At 33.3% G+C, this 24,369-nt stretch overlaps 2 protein-coding genes and 1 pseudogene across 2 annotated transcripts; 1 reads left to right on the forward strand and 2 right to left on the reverse strand.

The window, feature by feature from the left end:
* The first annotated feature begins 5,112 nt into the window (after positions 1-5,112).
* LOC108822740 (uncharacterized) lies at positions 5,113-8,304 on the forward strand (annotated as a pseudogene).
* An 861-nt stretch (positions 8,305-9,165) lies between these two features.
* On the reverse strand, positions 9,166-13,822 carry LOC108843135 (lipoxygenase 6, chloroplastic). Its single transcript, XM_018616239.2, has 8 exons — positions 13,310-13,822; positions 11,968-12,242; positions 11,317-11,869; positions 11,146-11,231; positions 10,894-11,007; positions 10,496-10,800; positions 10,135-10,401; positions 9,166-10,060 (listed from the first exon to the last, which is right to left on the reverse strand). Exons 1-8 carry the CDS (start codon positions 13,686-13,688, stop codon positions 9,301-9,303), a joined length of 2,739 nt encoding a protein of 912 aa, XP_018471741.2. The 5' UTR covers positions 13,689-13,822; the 3' UTR covers positions 9,166-9,300.
* A 5,262-nt stretch (positions 13,823-19,084) lies between these two features.
* Positions 19,085-23,996, reverse strand: LOC108843332 (urease). Its single transcript, XM_018616511.2, has 18 exons — positions 23,653-23,996; positions 23,491-23,564; positions 23,373-23,418; positions 23,196-23,301; positions 22,791-22,933; positions 22,601-22,711; positions 22,333-22,496; positions 21,875-22,253; positions 21,687-21,795; positions 21,474-21,613; positions 21,253-21,390; positions 21,074-21,165; positions 20,766-20,895; positions 20,542-20,700; positions 20,165-20,332; positions 19,833-19,967; positions 19,662-19,733; positions 19,085-19,554 (listed from the first exon to the last, which is right to left on the reverse strand). The coding sequence occupies exons 1-18, from the start codon at positions 23,776-23,778 to the stop codon at positions 19,333-19,335; spliced, it is 2,514 nt and encodes an 837-aa protein (XP_018472013.2). The 5' UTR covers positions 23,779-23,996; the 3' UTR covers positions 19,085-19,332.
* Positions 23,997-24,369: the final 373 nt, after the last annotated feature.

Genomic DNA, 24,369 nt, shown 5'->3' on the forward strand with positions numbered 1-24,369 from the left:
AAAGTCAAGTGTGTATCTCCACGTTGACAGTTCTCAATCAAGCCTCATAGCTATGAGGGTATATAACTTCCACGTCGATTATTTGGATTGTAAATAGCCTAGTGCCGGAGGTCTTTGATTGCTTTTGTTTTTTTCTTCACACATAACATGCAACATTGTTTTACTAATAAATCAAAAAATTAACGACAATTAATTTCAATTAAGCATATCAACTTTTAATATTATGTAAATTTACTTCATAGTTAAGATATAAGATTGAATTGCAAGCTTTAATCATAAATAGATAAAAATCAAACAAAAAGAGATATATAATGGTAGATATCTTATTTTAATATCTTATTATTTTAAATATCTTATCTTATTAAATATAAAATTATTTATTATTTTAAATATCTTATTTTAATATTAATAAATTGAAATCTGTTGTAAACCATATGAATATATGTTATTATGTATACATAATTATTTTAATTTATAACTTATAAAACTGTCAGTAAACAAATTAAGTTATATTACATATATTATTTACTGTAATAACTTAATAATGAATATGAATTATGTATATAGAAATATTATAGAAATGTTATTTCTTATTCGATAAATCAAATGAATTAATATTCATATGTAATAAAATTAAAAATAATTACGAATTTTCATTATTTAATATATATATTGAAACAATATATATATATTTTAAATAAAAGAGATATCAAAAGATATTGTTAAAATGCAATATTAGAAAAGACACTCAATAACATCTTTTGATCTTATTTTGAAAATATTTAAATAATATGCTAAGATTTTGTTTATATTTAGTAATAACTAAGTTTGTTATATGCAAAATAATAAAAACTAAATAAATGAAATGGTCCAATCTAATACTATTTGTAAGTAGATAAAAGTACATAGTGAAAGATGTAAAAAGATTGAATCGCAAGCTTTAATCAAAACTAGATTTTGACCCGCAGTTTTAAACCGCGGGATAATTTTTCGAAACAATCTAAATTTATTTGATATAAATTTGTATTTTTTTATTGTAACTATATTTGGATGTTATAAATGAAACATTATATTGAGTATTTTAAAATCCGTCCCGACCCGCTGTTAAATCGACAAATTTTATGGTCTCATATATAATCCGGTTTAGTTTTTAATAAAAAAATATTTAAAGTTTCTATAAAACCTATAATAACAGCTAATCAGTGCCGGTCCTGAAATATTCATGGTCCAATACGATATACAAAACTGAGGCCCATATATAATATATAAAAAATATGCTGATAGAAAACTCAAGTTTATAATAAGAAAATTACAATGTACTCAAAACTAAAAAAAAAATCTTATCAGTTTTTAAATATAGATCTTCTTGCATTTTTTAACTGCAAAATCATCCATCAAACTTTCGTAATTAAGATACTTGATCATATTCTTTTCAATCGATAACATCGCTAAACCATTTAATTTTTTTTGTTGTCGTTATAATTTTTTCCCTTTTTTGCATTTCAATCCACTCATATTTAATAACACAGAATACAAAAGGTTTAATTATCTTTGTATTTTAGTGATGTCCCACAACTTACACATAACAAATTGTCAAATTGATATATTTTTAAGTAATAACGATTAAAAAATAGACCCTAATTTTTTTACAAAATAGTAGGCCCAATACGTACGCATCGTATGTTTTCGTTCAACTCCGGGCCTGCAGCTAATACCCACAATCTGGTTATCGGTTGAACTAATAAATGACCTAATATGCAATCCGGTTTAACTTAAATTATTATAGTTAGATTATTCTAATATATATTCATGAATGTTTAGATGAATAATGGATATATAATGAAAGTAATGTTCTAATTTTAATACTATTTTTAGTCAAACTAAATTTTTATCTTGTTGTAAGCGTAATGGATCAATATTTGAGAGGATGCATATTAAAAATGAAATATATTTGAGCATCAACAATTTATATACGTCTATTACAATTTATTGATTTATGTTTGTAAATATAATTTTCATTTATTTAGTAAGTTTACTTTTGTTAGTCACATTTTATTAGATTTTTTTGATGTTTTGTTTATGACTTATGTTAAATTTAAAAGTTAATTTCATTAATCGCATTAATTTTAACTTATATTTGTATTATATATTAATTTTTATTTATATTTTCTTATATATATATAATTATATTTTACAACTAATTAAACTATTGACACATACTCTCTTGCATCAATTTATGTTTTAATGTAGTGTTTTATGATATAATTGTGTTAATATATTTGTTGAATTAGTTAATATTTGATAAATATATTGCATGTGTTTGAATGACCCGTAAAACTATGTTCGTAAAAATATCAATAATAATACATATATATATATATCTAATTTTAATACTCTAAATATATGAATTAAATTCTTATATATTTAGTGAGGGTTTTGAAGAAATTGTTTTTTTTTGCATTTGGATTAATATATAGCTGTATATATACAAATTAATAAATATATATCATTATTTATCACATTAATAATTAAAATATAATTAATTTATTATTAAATTTCGTATTAATTAAATTATATTCATTAGTTTAAAAATAATAAATTAGTTAGTTAGCTCCTTAGTTTTAGGCATGATGTATATTTAATATTAATTAAGTTAAATATAACTAATTCAAAGTTACAAATAATTATTTTTCAAAAATAAAAAGATAAGATGATCATGTAGATTATAAATATATTAACAAAATTAGTTGATGTGATTTAACATTATTTGATTTTGTTATAATTTATTACAATTTATATATTACTTTGGTTTATTTTGAATAAATTTGATCTTTAGTATTCACATTATACATTTAAATACACATATATTTTAAGTCTTGATATGTTTTTATTTTATATCATAACTCTTAACTTGTTTAAAATTGTTTAAAAAACTTGTTTTTAATATATTCTGTATGTGGAATGATAATAAAAAAAAAATTAAGTTAAGGGGCTGTTATTGGTTTACAATTCAAAAAGAGTTTTGGTGATATTTAAATTTCTTAGATATTTTTTAAAGAGTTTTGTAGATTATTACTGATTCTTTAATTGAAGATAATTATAACTTTTTCAAAGTTTATCTTCAAGTATCACATTAGATTGTATCGTTTTGTTTTATAAACTCTTGTTCTGAAATGAAAAAAAAAAACTGTTGTTCTGGGATTTTTTATGTTGTTTCACCATCTTTTTTTTTCTGAAAAAGATGTTGTTGTTTCACCATCATAAATCGATAATAAATTTTTGGATCCCTATAAAGTTATTTTGGTAATTATAAATCTTCTAGATATAAGAACGTGACTGATCAAAAAAGGAGAACGTGATAGAATTTGAGGTATGAATTATGAGAGGGAGAGAAACATGTAAAAATGGACACATTGTTGCTAAAGTTTATACGAGAACAGAAGCTTCGTGAGATGTGATGTGTGTTATAGGGTAGTATAGGACTTGGGAGAAAAACGATTCACATCGAAAGATTTGGAAAAAGTTGAATTATAAATATTAAATTATAACAATTCAGTTTAATATTAAAATCTTTGACAATACATGGTCAATGTGCAATACTTTGATAAATAGATTTTATGAAGAAAAACTTGTAAAATTCATATACTAATAACCACAGATTTTAAGGGATTGGTAAAGTCAGTATTTTCAAAAAAAAATGAATAACACGAGACTTTTATCAATTTTGTAAAATTCTGAATCTAATAACACAAGAGTTTAACATAGTTTTGAAAAGTCCTGATTGAATAACACTAGAGTCTTTAAAAAATATAAATTTTTATAACTCTTTACAAATACATAATCCAATACCCCCTCCTAAATATTACTTTCAAATGTTTTTAAAATATAAAACATTTCTTATATAAATATTTAATCAAACCGATTTTCTTTTGCACGTATGTAGGAATCGGTTGCATATCGAATAATATCTCGTTATTAATAGATACTTGTTAGATTAAAAAACATTATATGATAATAATTAATGTATTTATTTTAGTTGGACTATTATAACTTTTTTGTAGTCTAAAACATAGTCGATAAATATTGCTCATGTTTTAATAGTATTGATTTTAAAATCAAACAAAAAGAGAACGATAACGAAAACAAATAAAAAGAGGAAAAAGTTTACCGGAGTTTGTGGCAGTCCAGTCAGTGTCGTTCTCAAAAGCAGAGATATGAATGTTAAAGTAAGACTGAATCAGTAGAGAGAAACAATAAAGAGTCTTCTTGTCTGATCTTTGAAAGAAGGAAGGTGAGTGCTTTTAAATTTTTGCTGGGCTCTCAGAATCTCTACAGCTAAATTAGTCAATCTGAATCGGTTTCTGCAATGGTAAAGCTCAGCATATGAATATATTATATTATAAGTAATAATCCAAATAGAGCAGCATATGAATATTTCACCTGTCGGTTAAAGAAACGGTTGATATTTAGACTTCCACGGTGAGGAAAAGAGTCTCAGTCATAGCATTGGAAGAAGACATTATCCCAGAATATTTCTACGCTTGATTAAGAAGTTGAACAGAGAGTGATTGTGAAGGTTCATCTGACTCACAACCCTCTCCAATTAATAGTTTAACGTGAAGGAAACTGAGAGGTCGACATCGTTATTGGGTTTAATGAGAAAAACATTGATTGCCGAAATTAAGAGAAATACGTTGAATGGAATGGAAGCTTAAGAGTTCACAGGGAAAAACATTGTGTTCCAGGGAAAGATTAACGAAGACGGCGAGGTTGAGAGGTCGAACAAATAACCATGAAACCTCTAAGCTAGTCAAATACAAAACGCAGAGTTTTGTTAAGTAACCAAACTTCCCTATATAAAATAAATCGAACCAACGCCTATATACCAAAATAGACGCCTAAATCATCAAACCAAACGCGTAAAATTAATGAGCAAACCGAACAGAAAAGAAAACGTGGGTCCCATAGTCATTAAAGATAAGCTGACGTGGACATTCTCAAAAGAGAGAAAAGTCCCTTCTTTATAGTAATAGATATATATATATATATATATATATATGATTTTAAAATCAAACAAAAAGAGATATAGAATGATAACAAAAACAAATAAAAAGAGGAAAAAGTTTGCCAGAGTTTGTGGCAGTCCAGTCAGTGTTGTTCTCAAAAGCAGAGATATGAATGGTAAAGTAAGACTGAAACTGTAGAGAGAAACAATAAAGAGTCTTCTTGATCTGATCTTTGAAAGAAGGAACGTGAGTGCTTTTAAATTTTTACTGGGCTCTCAGAATCTCTACAGCTAAATTAGTCAATCTGAATCAGTTTCTGCAATGGTAAAGCTCAAGCACGGCGCCCATGAATGTGTGCTGACCTCGCCGGAGATCATAGCCGACGGCATCTGCAACATCTGCTTCAAGGACGAACCGATAGAATTCGCATGTGATCTATGTAACTTCGACCTCTGTAGAGCTTGCTCGAAACTACCACTCAAAGTGTCACATGATTTTCATCCAGACCACCCTCTCGAGTTTTGTCTAGGCAAGAAAGATGGGAACGAGAGATACAATCTCTGCTCCGGGTGTGGTGATTTGTTTTCTGACCAGTCCCTTTATTACAAGTGTAAAGACTGCGAGATCTTCTTGGATCTTGGTTGTGCCATCCTGAACAACATCGTGACGAGTTGGTACGCTGAAGAAAAGCTACACTACAGTCATGCCCACTTGCTTAGGAGGTGTAAACCAGGACCAGACGCTAGAGGCTCCTGCTTGTTGTGTGAGCTTCCTCTTACTCCTTCTGCTATATCTTACGGTTGCTTTCAATGTTACTTGTTTGTTCACGAGCGATGCCTTGATGATCTTCCTCGAGAGATTCAACATCCAGTCCATCAGGCACACCCCCTCACACGCCTTGATTTCACGCATACTTGTGGTGATGGAAAAGTATGTGATGCGTGCGGAGTCCATATCGATGGTGCCCCGCTTAGTTGCCTCAAATGTAATTTTTCATCTTCACATGAGGTGTGCAGATTCCTTGTTGCGAGGTTTGGTCAACAAGTCTCATCACCACAAATTGTTTTATCTAGCTAATAATGCTGAACTAAGATTTAGAAAAGGATGTCGAGTGTGCATGAGGGACGGTCGTGGCGAGGTTGGTGACCACTTTTATAATTGCGTGGAATGTGGTTGGAGGTCTCATTTTAAGTGTCTTGGAATACCCGAGTCCGTTTTCAAGAAATCATATCACATTCATCCACTTGTGTGTAAAATATTCTCCCCCGACGATGATGACTCATTGGAGTATTGTGGCGTTTGTGAGACAATGGTACACGTAGGACATCATGCCTATTGCTGCCTAGAATGTGGTTTTGTTAGTCACATTGAGTGCATTTTACATGAGGTAAATAAATATAAATATATTTTTTTTTTCTTTACAGTGGTTGATGGATGGTAACGATAGATGATTAGCTATTTTATGAATCACAGGAAGTGCCTTCCCCGTTGTACTTGAAATATCTGTATTCTCATGGTGAAAAACTAATTACAAAACCACCAGTTGATCACGATGATGAATGTGACACCACTAAGGAATTAGAAAACAAACTCGTGGTACGTATAATGACATTTTATAATACTTTTCCCAACATTGTTTACGCCTCAAATAATTTATTTGTCTAGTTAGGTAAATGTTTTGTAGGTTACTGATGTTACGCATAATCACGTGCTGAGTTCTCGGTATGTTACGGCGTCTCAGAAAGGATGCTGGATATGTTATAGGTTTATACATGGAAGATTATGGAAATGCGAGACATGTGATTTCAGGGCACATGATAACTGCGTAAAGCTAAGACAACAATCGAGGTATAGATTCCATTTGAATCATCCTTTGACACTTCTACCAAGTTATCCTGAAGGGTCTATTAATATGAGATGTAACACCTGCAAAGAGAAGATAAGTTCTTTCAATCTATTCTGCCGCATGTGTGATTTCGTCATCTGTACCCACTGCGCGGTAAGCGTTGAAATGCGTCTTGGAGAATTACAAAGGGGGCAAAAGTTCATTAGATACGAACAAGGAAAATCATGTTTGAAAGGAGGACATGACTTGGTTCAAGTTATGGTCTCAAGTTCATACATGGTGGCTTGCACTATTTGTGATGACAGGCTGTGTAATGGAAACATAGTGTCATGTCCCGACTGTGAAGAGGTTTATCATTCTCGGTGTGTTGAGCTTTGGAGGCGATACCGGGCACTGGAAAATCATCCACTTCATTATGATCACACTTTATATATGACCAGACGGAAACCTGGATCCAAATGCATTGCCTGCAAACCGGATATTGATATTTCAAAGTATGTTTTCTTTTGTTCCACTTGCTCTCTCAGCTTCCATTTTAAATGCATCCAAGCAGTGGGTTTATCAACAACGATAAAGACCCACAAGCACTGTCTCTACAACTTTCAGAGCGATGACTCGTCGTCGTCCCGCCTTTGCACTGTTTGCAATAAACCATGTGGTGCTTCCTACTACGGCTGTAATATTTGTAACATGTGCGCCCATGTAGAATGTATTGGGTATCCAACTTATGTTAAGAACCAACGCCATCAGCATATTGTTCAGCTCAAGAAAATTTATGCCAAGAAAATTTGTTCTATTTGCGGATTAGACACCAAGTTCCCTGATCATAAGTATCAGTACACATGTGATCACTGTAAGGATGCGTTTCACACCAACTGCATATTAATGTCCATGGTAAATTCTGAATTTGTAGACCCAAACCTATATATACTCTCTGTTTTATATATATATATATATATATATAAAGTCCATTTGATTTTTTTTTCTGCATAATGTCATACAGGTTGAAGGTGAGGCAGCAACAGAAGAGGAACAAATTAGTGATCTCTCGAACATGCTCAAGGATACGGATGGTAAGTCATAGTTTGGTTTTGCTTTTCTATTCTGTGCATTAAGTTCTTTTTCCTCATTCCTCTGATCGTGTTCACAACAGAGAGTGATGAAGAAGACAGTGATTCTTCTTAGTCAGTGATACTGGTATAGAAGCTATGTAAAGCTGCATCAGAAGAGGAACAACTTTAGAAAAAACATATGCCATATATCTTGTACCTTGTCAAAGATGGTGAATACGTTAGTGATGTTTTGCCCCACTCTAAAACTATGTTTATTGTGTTTTGCAATCCGTTTTGTTTGTAACCGTGGTCTGCTGTTGAAATTCAGGTTCAGTTTGGTTTCTCTTCAGTTTGGTTATTTGAGTTCTAAGAAAATGTTAATTGAAGTCAATCAAAATTAGTTTGGTTTAATTTATATTCGGTGTGGTCGGTTTGATTTGTGTTTGATTCATTTCAATCATATTGTTTTGTAGTTTGGTTTTCATTCGGTTAAAACAATTTATAAAGCATAAAACAAATCAGTCATTTGATCACTAAGTTATTAACTTCTTCATTTTTTATTGTACAAAAAATGTCACAAAAATGTCTAATAGTTTTAGGACATTTTTTCAAACCCAGTACAATGGTTATATTGAGTTCTTTAAGTTTTTTAATGAGTGTAGAAAAGTCATGTTTTCATTGTTTGTGTTCTTTTCTTTTCTTATAGAAGTAAAATATATAAACTTATGTTTACTTGTTTATGTTGAATGATTAACTATCTTTTGGCTTTCTGTGTCAGAAGAGTATAGATCATAGTTACTTTTATTGCTGTCAGAAAAAAAAGATTAACTATCTTAAATCTTAGTGATACTGGTATATTTAGTGCACCTAATATTATGGGTTTATAAATTACAATTAGTTGGGTCAGACTTTTAAAAAATCATTGTACATATAAATTTACAAAATCTGTTGGTTGTAATGAAAAGCATTTGAACTGTCCAGAAATTTTTAATTTCAACATAAAAATATCCATCCTTTTTGAAGAGCAGATCAAAATTTAGATATGGTAAAGTAAAAAAAAATGCAGTGTGTATACAGGGAACCTGAAGCCCATATCTAAAATCCAGCTACAAGATCTCATAGGTACACTGCTAGAACGTCACTTTTTCTCCAAATGAAATTTAGAAATTGATTTGAGCTATATAGTTCTCAAGACCAACCTAGCTCTAGTTACTTAGTACGAAAAAGGATCAAAGTAGGAGTAAGTGTGAGTTTATTGAACTTTCTTGAATTATTATCGTGATACATTGAAAAAAAGAAGAAGAAAAAAGAAGAAGTAACAATCCTCATATATGATCATACTACAGATACAAACTCTACCACCAAACAAAAACCCATACGACATGATAAATCACATCTAGATGGAAATGCTGTTGGGAATACCACGGCCAGTGACTCCATGTGGTGAAGTAGGTATAAGTAGTTCATAAGGAGGCATCCCAGCACCTGTTCTGTTCTTCAGTTTCTTATCTTTGTTCCTCTCATTGATCTTCTTCTCTATCTCCTCAAGCTCCTCCGTAAACTTGCTAAAATACTTAACCACTGCCTCATCTTGAAACCAACGTCTCTGGTTATCTTTCAGGTCTATCAAGTACTCCTCGTCAGCAGAATGCGTAGAGAGCGTCTCTTGTACTGCCATCACTTTCGTTGCTTGGAGTTGTGTCGGTAAAGAGCTCAGAAAGCTGTATTGAGGGTTTCTCATGAACATTTCGTAGTCTGGATCGTTTTCGTGTGGTATAAGCCTCCTCAACAGCGTAGGACGGTTCGGGACATACCCTCCAAACGGGTACTGCCCGAAGTTAAGTGCTGCGTGCTGTCCTGATGCGATCCATATCATGTTGGTTAGGATTTCGGACAAGTCTTGCGTTGTGTTGAGTTTAGGCCACCAAGGCTCGTCTTTCTTGTCGTAGTGGCCTTTGTTCTTGATCTCATCCCACCAAGCTTGGAGCTCAAAATCAGATGTTATGGCATTAGGATCAGGGTAGAAGTGTTTCACATATGATTCAACTAGGTTCTGGATGGCTTTCCAGATCAAAAGACCATCTGCTGCATAAGGATAGTCTTCGATCACAAGTTTCACACCACACTCCGCTGAAGAATCCTCCTCTGCCATTCCCCTGTATAGATGCGCATTAGAGATAGAGAAACATGTGACAAATCAAAAGAGTGTTTGTGTTTTTTTTTTATTAACCTTCGGACAAGATCAGCAGGAAGTCCTTCCATGTCAAACCGCCACATACTCTTGTATGCTGCAGAGCTTAACTCCATTGCGTATTTTCCAGGAGTGAAGCAACTCTCTATGATTCCTGCTCCATTGATTAAGCTTTTACGTGCACGAGCATTGATTTCTAACGTGTAGCGCATATGAGGATGAAGCAGCTTGTAAACCGGATGCATCGAACTCAATTGCCTGTTAGTAGCAATGATGTAAGGCTCCATGCAAGCGTGAGTCCTTAGCCTTAAAGTTTCAAAAAAAAAAAAAAAAAATTAATACAAATCAATGGAGACTACAAATTAAAACATGAGACAAAAGTTCAAGTAGCTTAAGTTACCAGTGGTTAACTAGCTGGTGAACACCAGCATCATTTGAGCAGACATGAGCTTTGGCTAGCTTCCAAATCCAGTGGGTGGTAGCGTCATGTCCGTGAGCATAGACAAACTTGTTCTCGTTCTCTGGCGTGGGAGGCAAGGAGAGCTCTATGGCTAACGGCCTCAGGGCACCTGCCTTTGAGTAGAAGAAAATTGTTCTGGAGGCATATGTCTTTCTTGGATCCTCTTTGATGGAGTTTATCTTGTCTACAAATGGCAGGAGCATGTCATGGTAATCCAGGAGAAACAATCTCTTCTCCTCAAACGCCTATCATCCAAAAATACACTAAACCTTTTTAGTCTTAGGATCAAATAGATGAGAGGATTCTATAAAAATACAATTGTTGTAATAGCACTAAACCTGTTCCAAAGTCATTCCATAGTGTAAAACTTCATGAGCAATCAGTTCTTCTGTGAGAGCAGATTCAGGAGATCCATATATAGCCGGGTCAAGCTTGCTTCGAATTGGCAGCTCCTGTCAATACATACAAGAAGTTTCAAAAACTCTTACATAACAATATTCTTGACATAGAAATGGTAAAATCCACATTCCTTGAGAAGTCTAAAAAACTTTCCTAGAATAGTCTAAAATAAATGGTAAAATGAAACATACCTTGAGAAGCTCGATGTTGACAGGGTTGACACCAGCAAGAGCTTGACGACCAAACTCATTGTCTCGCAGCCACGCAAATCTGTCCCCTGAACAACCAAACCATAATAAAATACATGATATATACGTACTTCAAGAAAATGATGATACAGTTTCAAGAATTAAAACTATTACATTTTATAACGGCAGGAGTGTCATATCTTAGTAGTGTTTCACCAACGTTGAGGATACCATCAATGAAACCGCCAAGGCTTTTGTCTTTATGCTCGGTGTGTCTCAAGACAATATCAGATTTGTATAACCTGTCTATATCCGAGAAGCATGTGAAAGGAATGTCTAGGTTTGACAATGCAGCTGCTATAGCTGGGACGAGATTGTGAAAGAGAGCCTTGAATCTCCCAGCTCTAAACGTGTCTCTCTTGATATCTTCGAAGACTTCGTCTCTTGGAACATAAAACTCATCCTTGTCTTTTCCTCTGCTCTCAAACGGTGTGTCTGAAAGGAGAGGCCGGCCAGACCTACAACGTCTTGGATAGGGCCTCTCTGGGACACCAAGAACAGGCCTAAGTCGTTCTTTTTTACGTGGATCGCCTATATCGTTGTAGATATCGTAATCATAGACCCTCTCATGAGGCTTTCTCTCACCTTCTCCGTTACCACGGACACTGGTCAAGTCCTTCTCTCGTAGTTCTTTGATCCCGGGCGGAGTCTCGGAAGGTAAGCATGTCTAGTGAAGCAACATGATGATGAATAAGTGTAAGAACAAAAAAGAAATAATTAAAACTGTATAAAAATAGTAAGGCGAAGAAGAAGAAGTGTTCTCACTTGACTTGTGAAGATAATCCTGCCTTCAGGGTTATCGTTTCTAGAGTGGATCCAAGTGTTTCCGGGGAAGAGAATGGTGTCACTGCCGTCATGGACGATTATCTCGGACAAGCAAATCTCCGAGGAAAGGAGATTGGTGACAAGAATGGCACCTGTTGTACCAAAATCAGTGGGGACAGTGAAGTTGGCTGTGAACTCTAGGTATCTAGGATCGTTCCGAGCCTTGGGGAGTCCAAGCACGGGAGTTTCTGAACTCCTTCGACCTGAACCAGTTTCTGTAATATACAATAACAAACATTGTGTCACCATTCAAGTAAGTTTAATACTTGTTGAATAGATAAGAAGCATGTGTTGGTTTATGTGTGACGTTATTGAGATCCCTTTTTAACTCATGGAACCCATAAACACAGAAAGGGAAAGGCATGAAATGTCATGAATTGTTATTTTCTTACATTATTTAACAATATCACTAACTTGTTATAGTCTAATATATTAAACCCACATATTTTTAACTTAATTAAATTATACCGTTTTTACTTATAAAAGATGTATGTTTATGTGTTTCTAAAATTATTAAAATATGTTAAATTTCAACAATAAATATATTGTTTTCTGTATTTTCTAATTTTTAGTATTTTAAGAAATATAATTTTTTAATATTTTTAATTTATTATTGTTAACTAATAAAAATATTTATTTCTGAATAAACTTTTAAAAACATTTATTTATCTTTAAGAGAGAGTAATAGATTATCATAACGTAAAACTTAAAATGCACAGAATACTAGAAGGAAAAACCGGATTAATAACTTAGACGAGCAGGCACAATAACACACAAAGCAAATCTAAGAATATAATACAATAAAAAATCTCAGATCTAGCCAGGAAGATGAAAGATTCGGTTTTGCAATTTAGTGATCATTAGAGTTGACCACCACCAACTAGTTCGGGCAGAACGGCCATGACAGCGAAGTAGGGAAAGAATATTAGCAAGTGATTAGCCGATGTGTCCTTTAATGATAAGTCCATTCAAATATCATTAACTATGCACGAGTTAATAGCGCCATCATCTTGAGTTTAGCACCAAAAGCACGATCCAGAAGAAATGCTAGCAACAATCTAACTTTCTAAAGCTAAGTCTAGGATAAATCCAAAAAGGCAGAAAAATCAAGAAGTACTGCAAGAAACGAACAAACTGTAAACTGTAACTCAATCTATGTGTTGGCTTTTTGTTCTCTGGCCCAAAAAGTTATAAATTGATTTATATGCAAAAAGGCAAATCGAATATCAAGAAAACAAATTTGGTAAAAAGAAATAAAAGAAGCAAGGAAAAAAAAACGAACCAGGATCGATTTCTTCACTAACAAGCTGAATCAACATCCCTTGACCGATGGCTTTCATTAAAAGCTCTAGTTGATGCTCAACCCTCTCCGTTAGCTTCTCTCTCATCTTCTTCCTGATCTTCACAACCGCAATGACCGTTTTTGTTCCCGTATACTTAGATCTCTTCCATGGAAACGCGGGGGAGCTACGTACTAGTGACCCGTTTGTATTTTTTCCATCTTCTTGATCTACAGACTTTTCTTCCCTGCTTATCACAGCCCGGACTTGACTGAAAAGTGGAACTAAGTGTTGTTGCCGCCGTGGAAGTACGGGAAACGCCGGAGATCTCACTAGGCCGGCGCCGTAGAAGTTTGTTTTCACCGGAGATGCTACGAACATTTTTATTTTATTTTTGTTCTCTCTTGTGTTTGGATTGAGAGAGGGAGATGTGATAAATAAGCAGACTTGAGCGTTTGCTCGTGGACCTCGTGCTAGAGGAACGTGAGACGTGTTAAACGTTTGCGTTTTGGCTAATTTTCAGACGAGAGAAACCGAAATATATTCAGACAGGGAATTTGTTTGACCGTAAGTGAGTCACTGTCGTCATTTCATTTTCACCGTCAGTGGGATGTATCCTTCTCACGCGTGTGTAAGAGCGCGTGAGCTGCATGTTCCACAAATAGAAAGCCACGTGTACTTAATGGTATAAGCGGCATGGAAGTTTATGCGATCTTGACAATACTTATTTGTCAACGCAATAAAAAACATAACAAATATCCGTAACTTTATGTAGAAATGAATATTACGGAATTTAAATTGAACTGTGTTTGATAATAGAATATTTATATAAATATTGATATCATCAAAAAATTAACACATATAAATACGTTCAAATTTTATTGAATTTTCTTCTTTCAAATCTATTCTATTAATTCTTCAACATGTCCATTTGATATGGAGTTATGTCCACTTTTTAATTTTTATAACTGCCACTAAATACATCTTTAATATACTTTTTTGTATTAATATAACTGCCAAATCATATAACTGGCTATTAATCACGTAACGGCCCAAAATGGCGTATGATTCAATATGATTTGATATCGTATTTTTTGTGAACGCCCATTACTGCATAATTATATTTTTTAATTTCTTAATCATGGTCATTAATCACGTAACTGGCTAAAAAGATATTATACAAAGATTATAATTATTAAAGCCTCTTATAAATAATTTTAAAAAGATATTATGCAAATTAAAAACAAAAATAATTAAAAACACAAATATAAAAATTAAACTTTTAAAAAATGTGAAACAAAAAATTTACCCGCCCTTTTAAGGGCGGGTCAAAATCTATTCTATTAATTATCCTGTATGACCAATTAATAAAAGATCCTTTAGAGCATTGTTAACCGTTAGTAACTTCCCTCGGCATATGAAACGATAATTTGGGCTTTGAATATTGTTAACCGTTCGTAACTTCCCTATATTCCTGTTTTTATGTTCAAATAAAAAAAACAAATAATTTGGACTGAATATTGACAAAAAGACGAAGCCTTACCATATGATACATGTACATACTTACAAAACTTATCTATTCTATTAAATTCATATCATACAGAATATGATTATACAAACACACAAACATAAAAATTATGTTTCTTTAAAAAATAAAATTAAAACTAAAACTAAACAACTAAAATTAAAATTAAAATTATTATCATGATCCGATATTCTACAGATTTTAGTTTAACGGGTTTTAAATAGATTTCTACATTTGGACCCGCCTTTTTATATTTTTAATAGTTTTATATTCTTTTAGAAATTTAATTTTTATATTTATATGTTTTAGTCATATTTGTGTTTTTCATTGTATAACATTTCTCTTAAATAATTAATAGGAAGTTTTAATCATTGTATTAAAATAGTTTTACCATACATATATCAATATGTTATGTTTCTATTTTAATAGTATTGACTAGATTCGGATTCGCCTTTAAAAGAGCTGGTATATTTTTTTGTTTTACATATTTTAGAAATTTAATTTTTATATTTATGTTTTTAATCATATTTATATTTTTCTTTGTATAATATTTCTTTTAAATAATAATAAGAGGTTTTAATAATTATCGTAAAATAATTTGACCACACATATATCAATAGGTCATATTCATGTTTTAGTATATTGATATTATATAATGAAAAAAACGTAAATAAAAACATAAATATAAAAATTAAATTTATAAAAGAATGTAAAAAAAAAATATACCCGCCCTTAGAGGGCGGGTCAAAATCTAGTTTTCTGTTTAATTTTCACCAATTTTACATGTTTTTATAATTTTGGTCTGTAAAGTACAACACATCATGTTAACCTGTGGGTTAGTTACATTTTCTTAATTGAATGGCCGTAACTTTTCTGTCGCACATATGACAGATTGGATCCCCCCCCCCCACTCCACCTCGTTGCTCATGGAATTGACTGTCTCTTGGTTAGTTATTTTGTTTCTTTGTTAAGCTGTAGGTTACTTGCATTTTAAATGTTTTAAATATAATGAAGCACATGTTCTTCTGATTCTGATCAACAAAAATAATCAAATAATTAAACTGTGGTGATTTCCTTGGACGATCCTCAGATCTCTCAATAATACTATTCAATCTAATCGGGTGGATGCTTCGGGAAGACAATGATATAGTCGATTAACAATTGACGCTGTCTTCTTTCTTTTTATTTTGTTGTTGTTTTTAGCAATATGTTTTTTTAATCGACAATATCTATAATAAGCTTATTATAAAACTAAACGTTTGCAGATTATAAATAATAGTAGTAACGTAACATCTCCATTCAAATAATTACACCTAGTCTGAAATCTGAATTAATTAGTGGAACCGAGTGAACAGGTCAAATTGTGACAGAACCGTGTATATGCACAAAGACAATGACTTGGAGATATGCATTTTATATAACTTTGAATTCATGTTATGCCAACGAAACTATCGCTCTACTGCAATAAAATAAACTAGATTTTGACCCGCCCTTGAAAGAACGGATATTATTTTCACTTTTATAAAAAATATCATTTGTTTGTAATTATTGAATGTTTTTATCATAGTAAAATATTTTTATAATAAGTTCGACATATAGATTCTCTCTGATAAACTATGTGTGTTTTTGCTTTATTTTATTCTCTCTCTAATAAATATATTTATTTGGCTTGTTGTTAAAATAAATAATTTTAGAATGCAAATGTATAATACTTTTATATTGATATTTTGCTTAAACAATGTGACATATTTCTATATTAATTAAATATTTACATTGTAATTTATTTTTTTATACAAATAAACATATTTGTGTAGTTTGTTGTTAAAAATGATTTTGAATGCAAATGTACAGTATTTTATATTTATTTTTTTGTTATGTGCAACCATTATTTTTTGTTCAAATATAAATCATTTTCAAATACTTTCATTGTTTGAATATTTTTAGTTTCTTATACATCAGAACAAAATTCATACAGACCCGGGAGGATTCAATTTGAAACTCACACATAAATTTATATCCAAACATGACCTAATATCAAAACCAAAAAAATCTATACTCGGAAAAATTGACCAGTACCTAAATGGGTACCCAAATATTTATTTCTAACGGATTCCGTAAACAAATAAAAAATATTTTATGTGTTCGGCTAAATTAAGTGAAATATAAAATTTTATTCAGTAATATTTGTAAAATATTAATAATGATCAATATATGAATATCAATTTGTTACAATAAGTTATGGAATTGTAATTAATGAATTTAAATTGGTTTGAAATGCAGTCGTAGAATCTGTAAATAAAAAAAATACAAAAAAGAAGTGCCTAAAAAGAAATATCAAAACCCAAAAAATATATACCCGAAAGAAACGACCCGTACCTAAATGGATACATGAATGTATATGCCTAACTGATTTTGTAAACAAATAGAAAATATTTTTATGTGCTTGGCTAAATGAATATTTACTAATATTTTTACAATATTAATAATGATCAACATATGAATATCGATTTGTTTAGATAATTTTTGAAGTTTTAATTAATTAATTTAAATTGATTTTAAATGCAATGGTAGAATCTATAAATAAAAAAAACACAAAAAGGAAGTACTAAAAAGAAATTTCAAAACCAAAAAATCTATACCCGAAAGAAACGACTCGTACCTAAATGGGTATCCGAATGTTTATGCCTAACTGATTTTGTAAAAAATAAAATTTTTTTTTTATGTGATTGGCTAAAATAGATGAAATATTTTTTAATAGTAATTTTACATATTAATAATGATCAATATATGGAGACATCAATTTGTTTAGATAAGTTTGGAATTATAATTAATTAATTTAAATTGATTTTAAATGTAGTGGTAAAATCTGTAAATAAAAAATTACAAAAAGGAAATACCTATTTTTTTATAAATGCAATGACTAAATGTGTAAATAAAAGAAAGTAAATATACTGCTATTCATGTTTCCAAACAATTCTCATTTAATATTGTTATCTATGTTTCCAAACAAACCACATTTTTAAACTGCAATTCATGTTTCCAAACACTCCGATTTTGTACTTCAACTTTAATAATATAGATGAAGAAAACAGAATATAGATTTCAGACATATTATATGTTCCTCGTGGAAAATATTCTGATCTGCAACTGTTTAATTAAAATAAAAAAATACATATCAATCTTATGATTACCTAAGAGCAACCCCATTGGAATGTCATCAATGGGGTTCACACGCAAATCGAAAAAAAAAAAGATTATAATAAGGAAAAGCGATGACCTCGTCCACCAACGCCCCTTCCGCAAGACCCGAGTTCGTTTCTGTTTGGCGGGCCTCACGCTACGTGACGGCCCGCTATTGGTCACTTTTTTTTTTTTTTAAGAAAATGTTCAAACGAAAAAAAAAAGAAAAAAATTATAAAATACTCCAATTATGAACCCCAACCGAGGGTTCATTAATGGGGTTGCTCTAAGCCTGCCTTCACGTAGTTTCCAGCTATGATCTTGTACTCAGTAATGGTTGACAACCACCATTTAATAGGAGAAGAAGATATCCATGTCAGTTTTCTCTGCTGTAATGATCTAAGTGCTATTACCCCAACAAGGCCACACAAGAACCAGGGAAGTCCACTAATGGCTCCATGCCATTAAAGAAAAAAAAGAAAGAGACACCACTTTATTGCTCTATAATGGATTCTCCTAACAATACGAATCCTTGATCATATCTATCACCACAATTCATATGGAACCTTTTGACTGATTCCACTTGCCAATAGCGTGGCAAAGCTACTGAAAGCACAAATGATATGATATCACATTGCTGAGAGGCTCGTGAGATATGCGTCTTCTTTTATGCTGGTAGGGTATGCCTTTTTATTACCGATTTAATCCTTAATTTACATAAGTTCAGGTCTGTAAAATTGTATCTTCTTACTTTGAAATTAGTAAAATCTTCTTTTTAGTATAAAATGGATCTTATTCTTGGAACCAAATCCATCTTCAACAGAGATTTATGAATGGATTAAAATCGTAAATTGCAATCCAATATCTACCAAGTAATGAAAGATTTGAACAATGGTTTCATACCTAATACCTTATAAAATAGCACTTTAGTAATAAGCTTCTTATAAAATAGTTCTTTTTTTTTGACAAAGAGCTTACTTATAAAATAGTTTTCCAAGCATTTTGGATGTTCGCTAATTATAAATAACTGTAATGCTAATATCTATTCAACTCATTCCTTAAAAAATCAAAAGACTAAAAAGAGTCTGACTGCATTGATCGCTTTCTTATAGCAAAAAGTTGTTTCAACCAATCCAAAAATTGCCCTCCAATTTATATTTGCTTCTCTCACCTTTTTAGGTAAAAAAATGGTCAAAGAAGCTATTATTATTACAATTCCAACACCTACCTGTATGCTTGATATAGTGGTTGAGGTGTTGCTGTCTCAACTTAGTTAGCAATGCCTACAACTCACAAAGTAACTGAGAATTTCAACAACCCTTAAAAGAGGAAATAGTTCCGGGAGAGAGGGACTGAAGTGGCTGGCGCACACGCAAGTACCTCACCGTCTGCCGTGACAACGTATGTCTCTGGGTCCACGGTGATGTTTGGAAGCGCATCGTTCAGCTTCATGTCGAGTTTTGTGAGCTGCCTCACGTTGGATACCGCTACAACCCTCTTCTTCAGCCCATATACTTCCTTTACCCCGTTTCTCAAGGCAGCCTGTTGTTAGGTCAAAGAACAAGGAAACCTTATATCAACTGAATCCAAAATCAAGTGGAGAAAAAAAAAACAAAGGAAGAAATATAGTGTGGTAATAGATTCCTTGCCTTGCTGACAAATGCAACAGAGTTTTCACTTCCAGCCTTTCCAAATGCACCAAACATAGGTCTTGATATGACCTAGCGCCATAAAGTAAAAAAGCAGAGTGCTGATTTTTTTCACTCCACCAGATAAGTGTGGTGCACTTTAAAAACAATAGTAGTCTCAGAAATGATTACCGGCTCAGGAGTGGGTATGCTAGCATTTGCATCGCCCATATTAGCCCAAGCTATATTTCCACCTTTAATAATCATCTCTGGTTTTGCTCCGAAGAAAGCTGGTTTCCACAAAACGAGATCAGCTAGCTTCTTCTCCTGCATAGCAGCACATTTTTCAATTTGAGTAAAACAAAGAAACACTGAGGTTAAGTGGTTACATGGCTTTGGTGATACCAAATCCAGAATGCTGGAAGTAGATTTGGCATCTATTGACCTATTAAAGTACAAACTTGCAGCAGGAAAGGAAAGCTGTATAGTAAGATATGAGACGTCTCTGTTGAAGATTATGATACCTCAACAGAGCCAATTAAGTCAGAAAATCCGTTTGCTATAGCTGGGTTTATAGTATACTTTGCAATGTATCTCTTTATCCTCGCGTTATCATCACCAGCTGTGCTAGGACCAATCACTCCCCTCTGAGCCTTCATCTTGTCAGCAGTCTGCCATGTTCTGCTTATTACCTGCACAGAAAAGCATACACACAGTTACTTAATGCGAAGAGTAAAAGCATACAAGAGATTGAATAGTTCTCCCATAATGAATTTCTGAATAATTTTTGAAGTTTTCAGCTAAATAGAGTCTAGAAAAGAGTGAAGTTAGCTACTAATCTGTACCTAGAATCTCAAGCATTGATTTCACAAAAATGTTTTATGGTTTTAAAGGGATGAACCTCCCCAATGCGACCCATTGCTTGTGAGTCAGAGGAAATAATGCTGATTGCTCCCATATCATGCAAAATGTCCTCTGCTGCTATTGTTTCAGCTCTTATCCTTGATTCAGCAAAAGCCACATCTTCTGGGATGTTCTTGTCAAGGTGATGGCACACCATCTGTTTGCATATGAGGTTATTAACAAGACAAAATAAGTAAGTATACTCTTATGAAATTATCATACCAACATGTCAAGATGTTCATCTATGGTATTTTTGGTATACGGCCGTGTTGGGTTAGTTGATGAGGGGAGTACATTTTTCACACCACAAACTCTGATGATATCTGGTGCATGTCCACCACCAGCACCTTCGCTGTCCACAAGGATTCAACAAACAAATATACAACTTCAATAATTGCTTCAAATATAGGCAATGCCAATGACCTCACTATAATAATATTGTAAACATATCTACCAATTACACCTCCTAACTAAAATTAATAAGCAATCATCTGAATGGTGTATAAGGGGTGAGATGATGATGATGAAACCTGTGGTATGTATGTATTGTTCTCCCACGAAAGGCATCGATTGTGTGCTCCACAAAACCAGATTCGTTCAAGGTGTCAGTATGTATGTTCACCTGTCAAATCCAAACAATTTGAGTACATTTGGGAAACTCCTTATTTTAGTTTCTCAAAATAGGATGTGAGGGTATAGATAAAGAGACTTGTATATCATATTCTTCTGCAACTGCTAAACAATTGTCTATAGCAGCAGGAGTAGTTCCCCAGTCCTCATGGAGCTTCAACCCCATTGCTCCCGCCTCAAGTATCTGACGAAGCTCCAAGGGTTTAGATGTATTTCCCTAACAAACGACACAGTTTCTAACCGTAAGAGGTCTAGCCAGATAACAAGCTTATAATCATCAAAAAGGAAAACATATCACACCTTCCCTGTAAACCCAAAGTTTAGAGGTAGGCTATCCGTGGACTGCAGCATCAATTTCATATCGAACGGAGAAGGTGTGCAGGTAGTTGCACGTGTACCATAAGCAGGCCCTGTTCCTCCTCCAACCATAGTTGTAATGCCTGCATATGATTATTGAATACATGACTTATATGTTCAAGAAGTGTATATGCAGTCAGACACTAGACTGCTCACCGCTAGACACTGCTTCATATACTAATTGAGGACATATGAAATGCACATGACAATCTATAGCTCCTGCAGTTACAATCATCTCTTCTCCAGCAATAACCTCAGTCTTAGCCTAAGAAAATAAACAAGACAAAATAAGCAGCAGCCCACAGTGATATTTACTATGTTTTTTATACAGTGTATTAAATTACCCCAATAAGCATATTGCTCTGCACACCATGCATGGTATCCGGATTGCCTGCCTTCCCAATACCGATGATATAACCATTTTTAATGCCAATATCTGCCTTATATATTCCTGAGTAGTCAATTATCACACTATTGGTAATAACAGTATCCAATGAAAGAGCTTCAGAATGCTCTATTCCTTGACCCATGCCTTCTCTCAGAACTTTTCCACCTCCAAATACACATTCATCGCCATAAACTGTGTAATCTTTTTCAATTCTTGCATATAAGTTTGTATCACCTAGTCTAAGCTTGTCACCAGTGGTAGGACCATACATATTTGCATACTTTTCACGAGAAAGTGTAGTGGTAAATCTAGGATCTTCCCCTGAGATCCCCTCACTGCAAAAAGAAACCAATTAAAAACTTGATATTGTTGAATATAGCAAGTAAGAAACAAAAACAAAAACTAGGACGTAACCTAGCATCTCCTTCTTCTAGGTGTCTGAAGCCTCTCCTCTCCATGGTTTCCATCAAAACTGTCCAATCGACATCATCAACCAGACCGTCAACAATTCCATTTCCTCCTCTTATCACTTTATATCCACCGATATTCACAAGTACAACGCTTTTCCTTTCTCCTGGCTACAAAAGAAAAGCACATAAATTTTCACTAATAGTAGGACCAAAAAAGCTCATCATACTTATTAGACAAGAAACAAGAGAAAGATATGTTTCAGAAACCCAACCTCAAACCGTACAGCTGTTCCAGCTGGTATGTTGAGACGCATACCGAGAGCTCTACGTCTGTCAAACACCAATAATGGATTCACTTCAATGAAATGGTAGTGACTCCCAACCTGAAGAAAAGATAGACTGAGTAACTAAGTATAACTGATTTGGCGAATCTATCTTAAATTGAAAAAAAAATGAACAAACCTGTACTGGTCTGTCTCCAGTGTTGACGACTTTCAGGACTATAGCTTTTCTTCCATGATTTATTATTATACTTCCATCTCCATATATTATATCTCCTGGAATCGCCTCCTCACGAGCTTCTGGAAATTTATCTAGTGAAGGGACTGTGAAAACGAGCAATGATCATATCACAACCTCTCCACATAAACATCATTTACTGACATGAAATAGATAGCCTAAGTTGGTTTCTCCTAAGCTTCTAACGCCTAGCAGAACACACTTTGTCTCGGAGAAAAAGTATGTCAATTCCAATCCACATACAACAATGTAGGGATGACGTTAGGCTAATCTAAAATCAGGAATTGCCTCAAGAAGTAGTCACTCTAAGCCAAGAAACCGAAGAATGCAAAGATGAAAACCACAAACCTGGAAGGAAAGATCCATGTAAAGCTAGTTCAAGATCTCCGTTTTCACGAGAAATGGGTTCATGAACGGTGATTAGCTTTGTACCATCGTGAAATGTCCCTTCGACCTAAAAGCACCGTAACTAGTTACAACAAACTTGAAGAAAAGACAAAATCAAGGAACTAATGAAACCAGCACCTGAACTGTATAGAGAAGATGTACAACAGCAGGAAGAACCTGTCTCCTGTTTACAAACAAAAAATGCAATTAGTATTTCCAAGTTACGAAATAACACAAATCAAAAATCCAACGTCACCTTCCTAGTAGTTGTCTGCCAAGCTCCATGAGCTCAGCCACGCTTTTATCACCATCACGAACAAACTCAAGAATCTACACAACCCGTGAAACAATTCAAATGATAAGGCAGTAGTAGACACATTGACTCCTTCCTTCCTATCTATGTCGAAACAGAGCAGACCTGAGTGGCAATGAGTGCTACAGCTTCGGTGTAGTTGAGCCTAATACCACGAGCAAGACGCTTCTGCGCAAGGAAACCAGCTTGGTGAAGACCTAGCTTCTCCATCTCCCGCGGCAACAGCATCATTTTTTTTTCTTCAAAATCTAATCAGGAAAGCAGCAAGTCCACGAACAGAGTCAGATCGATGTCTAGACAAAACCTGAGTGGGTTAGAGATAATGTTCGAGTGTCGGCGATTCGCACAGCTTCGGCGAGTCTCGTGTGTGTACAATAATAGAACGCACACAGAGATGCGTGTGTGTGTGCGTCATAGATTCGAATTTCTCTTTCTTTTCGGGATGCAAAGATTCTCTCTCTCTTTATCATTATTAAAGATAACAGTTTGAAACGGAGTGGTGGGTAGGTAAAAGTCCTTGCCAACATTTTTTAATTGTTGATTTAAAGCTATTTACTGCCCCCAAAAGATGTTACATTGCGTCATAGCGTTAAAAAAAAAACAAAGGTACCCTGGTTCCATTTTTATTTGATTTAGTTAATGACGGCAATTAATTTCGTGATTCCAGATATTTTAAATCTGGATTGGTTAGCATTAGCAGCAGAAATCGAAGTATCTAGAGACTACAAAAAGATTTCGAGGACATAAACCTGTCTTTATGTCTTATATTTTTTGGAGTAGAAACGATCGGACAAAACTTTAGCGAAAGAATCAAGATAAAAT

The sequence above is a fragment of the Raphanus sativus genome, chromosome 2, assembly GCF_000801105.2.
Source record: "Raphanus sativus cultivar WK10039 chromosome 2, ASM80110v3, whole genome shotgun sequence".
Lineage (NCBI taxonomy): Eukaryota > Viridiplantae > Streptophyta > Magnoliopsida > Brassicales > Brassicaceae > Raphanus > Raphanus sativus.

Bases quoted from the DNA above. Each gene is read 5' to 3' on its own strand.
- LOC108843332 (XM_018616511.2), bottom strand. From the start codon at position 23,778: ATGATGCTGTTGCCGCGGGAGATGGAGAAGCTAGGTCTTCACCAAGCT. The intron at 23,302-23,372 runs GTGCTGGTTTCA...CGGTGCTTTTAG, and splicing joins ATCTTCTCTATACAGTTCAG to GTCGAAGGGACATTTCACGA. The intron at 21,614-21,686 runs GTGAGCAGTCTA...AATCATATGCAG, and splicing joins ATATGAAGCAGTGTCTAGCG to GCATTACAACTATGGTTGGA.
- LOC108843135 (XM_018616239.2), bottom strand. From the start codon at position 13,688: ATGTTCGTAGCATCTCCGGTGAAAACAAACTTCTACGGCGCCGGCCTA. The intron at 12,243-13,309 runs GTTCGTTTTTTT...TGTATATTACAG, and splicing joins TAGTGAAGAAATCGATCCTG to AAACTGGTTCAGGTCGAAGG. The intron at 10,061-10,134 runs GTTAATAAAAAA...GCATCTATACAG, and splicing joins CCTGCTGATCTTGTCCGAAG to GGGAATGGCAGAGGAGGATT.